The sequence below is a fragment of the Pituophis catenifer genome, unplaced genomic scaffold, assembly GCF_029215685.1.
Source record: "Pituophis catenifer annectens isolate HBS135680 unplaced genomic scaffold, rPitCat1.0.hap2 SCAF_1, whole genome shotgun sequence".
In the NCBI taxonomy this organism is placed as follows: domain Eukaryota; kingdom Metazoa; phylum Chordata; class Lepidosauria; order Squamata; family Colubridae; genus Pituophis; species Pituophis catenifer.
In genome coordinates this window covers 71,826,467-71,832,652 of record NW_027256881.1, presented here as the reverse complement: position 1 = coordinate 71,832,652, position 6,186 = coordinate 71,826,467, and the positions used below count along the sequence as shown (strand labels likewise).

The 6,186-nt window shown below is 40.4% G+C and overlaps 1 protein-coding gene across 3 annotated transcripts in view; it reads right to left on the bottom strand.

The window, feature by feature from the left end:
• Positions 1-3,478: 3,478 nt before the first annotated feature.
• CAPN9 (calpain 9) overlaps positions 3,479-6,186 on the bottom strand; it is a 50,617-nt gene continuing 47,909 nt past the window's right edge. For all 3 annotated transcript variants that reach the window (XM_070951005.1, XM_070951013.1, XM_070951022.1), the window contains one exon: positions 3,479-3,505. In XM_070951005.1, the coding sequence (XP_070807106.1) occupies positions 3,479-3,505 (27 nt within the window). The remainder of the gene's footprint in view (positions 3,506-6,186) is intronic.

Genomic DNA, 6,186 nt, shown 5'->3' with positions numbered 1-6,186 from the left:
CATTCTTATCCCCTTTGCCCTTTCCCCAGTCAACACCTCTAACTATAGAAACCTTTTTCTATTATCTTGTTAATGGGAAGTAAGATTGAGTTAAAGTTAATTCGAAATACTGTCTTACAATATTTTTTTATAGAAAATGGTCTGATTACTGGATATGAAATATAGTGTGTAGAAGATGTAGTAATTTTTCAATGACGAAACCTCAGCATATGTCCCCCTTTTCATAGACCCTTGTGCTGCTTCTACATGAAAGTCACTGCTAGTGCTGTGTTCATACCACCATTATGCTTTATGATATCACACACACACAAGTAATGATATAACCAAACATAGCTTCACATTTCAAAATATTTAGCATACTTCTGGAATCTCAATTATTAAAATACATAATTTACTTTCAGTGTAGTCTCTACCTAGAGATCCTAGCTTGTATGGAAGAGCACAAGCTCTTGGCTTTGATTGAGTTTATGGCATACATCCCAAAATGTGCCTGACTATGTATTTTCAATACCATGAGGATGTTATTGCAGGTGGCACAATTACAGGTAAGCTTGTCTGCACCAATCTTGCTCAAAAGAATTATATGAAAGCCTCAACAGATTAAAGCCACAACTAGAGGTATTTTATTTAGCTATTCATGTATTTACCAAGAAAAAGCTACATGGCCTCATGGACCCATAAATACTGGCCATGCACAAAATCAATAGTTTGAGCTATGCTTCGCCTGTCTCTTTTCCATAGACATACACAATATTTGTAATCTGCTATCCATCCATGGATCATATCTGCTCATGATCATATCTAGGTGAGCCCTCATGACCTATCTTTTCAGGTTTGGATTGATTCGTGGAAGTCATGGAGAACAATGACTATTAGCCACAACAACTGTGATATTGCCTCCAAAGGCCGTATGTTGGGAGACCATTGGGTTTCTTTGTGCAGTTAGTTGGCCACTATGAAAACAGTTGAATTAGATGGGCCAAGAGTTGAAGGGTCTGATCCAGTAAGACACTGTTTTATGCCCTTTTTTCTACCTAGCAGTAGCCAATTTTAAAATGAAAATACATTACCAACCTTCACATAGCAAGCATTTACATTCCTCTATAATCCATATTGACTTCTGATTATTTTAATGTGTGGACAATGAAGTCCAGAGGGAGATTAAAAGTAAACCAGAATTGTGAGGAAAACAAGGTAGAGGAAGAGGTAGTCTCTACCAAGAGACTAATGACTTAACTATGAAGAAGCTTAAAAGTAAAAACAAAACACTGTTGCCAAGAAGACAAATTGGGAGTCAAACAAACGTTGAAGTTCGTGCACAACTAAACTTTCTTAAAAGATGGGTTCTGGAATTAAAGTTCTGATTAATGGCAACCATCTGTTCTTTTCAACAGATGGGGCCAGCCTTTGCGTTAATAAGAATACAGACCCACAAATGTTGTCAGCAAACCTCACATCGAAGTATGCAGACTTCTCCTCTAGGGTCTATAAATGTACTGGGCTCCTTTTGTTCCGAGTTTCTATAGAAGCATCCATCTATGAATTTAGCACATTACCAATCATGAAAATAACATTACTGGTAACGGTCAAACTAATTAAACTCAGTGGAGAAAATCCAGACAGACTTTTGCTTATATTATGAGAAGACAAGGTTGATTTTATCTGTCAGCTTAGTTTTCTTGGCAACTGTTTAGCCTCTCAACAGTAAAAACAGATTTTCCAGTTTAGAGAGTAACCTTATTACATTTTTTGTGCCCAGAATTAGAATGGGAATTTTCATGGCTCACTGGGAGAGCAAAGACTGCCTAGTATTGCTGAAAGTTCTGTATTTGATCATGGTATGTTTGGGCAGCCAACCAGACTGGTGTTAGGAAAGACCTCCACTGAGATTTTAAAGATCTAATGCCTATCATATTAAGTAATAGTGCCCTAAATTCACAATTGTAAAGCATTTGCCTTTTATTCCTTATTAAATATTCTTGGCTCGTATTGATTCAAATCTGTGAAATTTTTGCTAATACCTGATTATTTGGAAGACTTTTCTCAACTTCAAACAGAATGTTGCCTTTCTAATGCACAACAGTGTCAGTATAATCATCTCACCAGGGATGGGTTCTACTTATCTTTACTACCGGTTCGCATCGCTTCCGTACTGAATGTAGATTAATGAGGGGAAAAAATGGATTTCAACAACTATAGAATCAGGCTGTAGCATAACAAAAGTGAAGGGGGTCTGAATCAGGGGTGCTATTCAGCAGGTTCTGACAGGTTCTGGAGAACCGGTAGCAGAAATTTTGAGTAGTTCAGAGAACTGGCAAATGCCAGTAAAAAAAATTTGAATTCCACCACTGGTCTGAATATTTTCTGAATGCACTGTAAGTATGAAAAAACTTATAAAAAGTCACGAGTCACTTTTTTCACTAACTTTGAATGGTCACTAAATGAACTGTTGTAAGTCGAGGACTACCTGTATTACAGAGTCAGGTAATTCCCTTTTATTGCTAAGCTATAATTACAATAGAACTCTAGAAAGGAGGAAGGTCTGGATCCTGAATATTGAGAGAAGATGTTCCTCTCCCCACAAATTGAATGTACAATTGAATGTACGATTGGACTTGCATTCTTCATCCGGATGGAATCCAGGGAAACCTGAATGATTGCACTGAACTTTTAATGCTCTTGCTACATAGATGTGGAGTCAAACAAGGTTGGTTTATGATCTCCATAAAGAAACACAAAACATCTAGCAGCGCCAGATGGAGATTCTTGATCTGTTTAGGAAAAGGAACAGCAAAGCCACTGGGGCTGAAATGATGAGTAACAGCAGATGAGCTGAAGAGCTCCAGATGTACAAAATGCAACATTTAATATTTCTGGAATTAAGGACCTCTCTCAGAACTCAGGGGTCATCTACAGAAGTTAAATGAAGCAAGATGAAAAACCAATGAAAAGATGCACATCTTTGTAGTATGCATAAACTGTGGAAATCTCTGGCAATGCAATCATATAAGAAATTGGCCCAAATTTAGATGATTTTAAAGACTAGCTGGAGACAAATAAATAGAAACAAAATGTTTATTGGGAACCAACATAATTACGTTAAATCAAAAGACAATAATTGCTTAGGGCTATTCATTTATGTCATCTAAACAGTAATTCGTTACAGCATGTATTCGTGCAATATATTCATATACAAATAGATGTTGATGCAACGTCCTCAGCTTACTGCCCTCCAGATGTTTAGGTCTTCAGATCCTATTATCTTTCCATTATCCTGTGCTGGCTGAAATAATAGGACTTTAAATCTAGAAAATACTTATTTGCATTTGAGTTCTAAAACCACATATTCACAATAGGTGATTATAAGAAAATTGACAATACAAACATTCCTTGTAATTTTCAGTGATAGGGGAAAATGTGAACTCAGTTCAATTCAGAAACATGTTGGGAGACTGGCTGAATTCCGTGTTCAAGGCCTTCAGATGTTCATAGTCAAATTGATAAACTAATGAGAAGAGAGAGAGAAAGAAAAACGCAAATGTTATATTCAATATCTTCCACTTTATCAGGAACTGGAAACTTTCTGCCTGTTCATATTTTGAATGGGTGACATCTGTGAATGTCTATTCATGAGAAGCACTATTGTTATGCAAAGTATTCTGTATCTGAATAGAGAAATAAGTTAGTGCTCTGTCTCAAAATTATATTCTGGCCATATAAATACCATACACAGCACATAGAGAGGTTTCCTGAGGATGGGCTCCAGCTTGGAAGACAAAAACCTCTGGTCCCGATGACTGAGCCAGATTGGATTCTGCAACATGCCTAAGGTTAGTCCAAAAACATCATGACCAAATAGATACCGTGTTTCTCCGAAAACATGACCAACCCCTAATTTGGGGGTTGGGCCTAATATTACCCCTACCCCGAAAATAAGCCTGGGAAGGATGGGTGTGGCCAGCACGAGTGACAGTGCGGGCACAGGGGGGTGGGGCAACCATCTGGCTGCAGCTGCAGCCCTCTGGCCCCTTGGGGCAGTGCAAATACTGCTTTTGCCCTTCTCTTTCTGGGCGCAGCACTTCTGCTTGTTGGGCTACTTCCCTGAAGCTGGCAGCTCCGCAGCCAGCTGCTTTGCTTTTTCCCTCTTTTTGGGAGGTGAACGGGAGGCTTTTTGGCAAATGGGAGGAAAATGGAGAGGGGGATTTTGCTGCCTGTCATCCATTCCTCAAGCTCAGCACAGACTGAGGGAATCAGTCTTGCGATCATATTATAAGCAGCTGCATCCTCTTCGCTGATGATGTAAAACTATTTAACACCACCGACAATACTGCTCCCCTACAAAGCGACCTTGACTATGTGTCAGAATGGTCGAACAATTGGCAACTTCAAATCTCAACCAACAAATGTTCTGTCTTACACATTGGCAACAAAAATCAGAATACCAAATACAAGCTGGGCGGATACAACCTTGGAGACGACCCTCACTCTACCAAGGACCTAGGAGTACTCATCTCAAACCATCTGAGCCCCAGCACTCACTGTAACAGCATTGCCAAAAAGGCATTAAGAATTGTTAACCTAATCTTGCGAAGCTTCTTCTCTGGTAACAATGTACTACAAACTAGGGCATAAAAAACCTTTGCCAGACCAATTCTCTAATACATCTCGTCTGCCTGGAATCCACACTGTATATCGGACATTAATACAATTGAGCGAGTCCAGAGGTATTTCATGAGAAGAGTACTCCCCTCCTCTGCTCACAATAGAATTATGCCACCAGGCTTGAAATTTTGGGCTTGGACAACCTAGAACTACGGTCTGACCTAAGCGTAGTACACAAAATTGTCTGCTACAATGTCCTCCCTGTCAATGACTACTTCAGCTTCAACCGCAATAATACACGGGCAAACAATAGATACAAACTCAAGGTAAACCGCTCCAAACTCGATTGCAGAAAATACGACTTCAGCAACAGTGTTGTGGCTCCGTTACCAGAGCCTGTGTCATCGTCAGGAGAGGACTCTGAGAGTGAAGAGGAGGAGTTGGCAAGGCCTCCCTCTCCAGGACCCTCCTCTCTGGCAATGCCTTCGGTGTCCGCCGAAGGGCAAGAGATAGGGCCAGGGCCAAGCACGTCCACGCAGCCACAGATGGACAGTGATGAGGGTAATGAGTCTTGGCTGGACCCACGCCAGCGTCGCAGAGATAAGTGCGCGCAACAGAAGAAAGGGCGTGCCCGAGATTAGGCTGAGTCACTGGACCACACCCCACAGGATATAAAAGGGAGCGTGGTGGCCAGTCAAACCTTGTGACGAACAAAGCTGAAAGCTTCCATGCGATTCTGCATTGCCGGACTTTTGCTTTAAGACTTTGCTGGAGTATCTCTGGACTTGATTAATTCCGTAATTATTGAGCTGCTTTCCTTTGATGTATCAGAAGTGGGGAGAAGTTATCTCTCCTCTTTGTAAATAATAAACTCTTGGCAGGCAGCCACTACGTTGTTGCCAAGTTCCGTTATCATAAGGAAAAGGATTTTGCCGGCTGGTTTGGTCTTTAACTCCTGAACGTCTGTTGGTGTGTATGCGTGGGGTTGCGGACAGAACAAACAGAGTGGTCAATCCCTGGATTGCACTTCCTGTTGTTACATCCTCAAACACCCAAAACTTTAACCTTAAACTGTCTACCGTGGACCGCACCCCATTCCTAAGAGGTCTGTAAGGGGGCATGCATAAGTGCACGAGTGTGCCTACCGTCCCTGTCCTACTGTCCCCATTTATTCGTACTCGCTTCCTGTGTCCATGTCCATGTTTATACTTATACCTGTTTTATCATACATGTTTAACTAACTAACTAACTAACTAACTAACTAACTAACTAAACAAACAAACAAATAAATTTACCTCCAAATTTAATCCCATATACTATAGAAACAAAGACTAGAGACCACTTGCCCCTTCCTCCTCAATGTATTAAGAATGACTGGTAAATTGGTAATTGAGACAGAATGAGAAGAGAAAAATAAGTTGGAAATTCCACTAATCACTGTGCTTACAGTGTCCACAATATAGTTATGTAGACAATACCATTTCATGTCTGCATTGTGGAGGCAGATTGTAGCTCAGTCTCAGAGGCATTTTATGTGACCCTGCTTTTAAGCGACCTCAAGAATTGAACGAATGCACAATAACA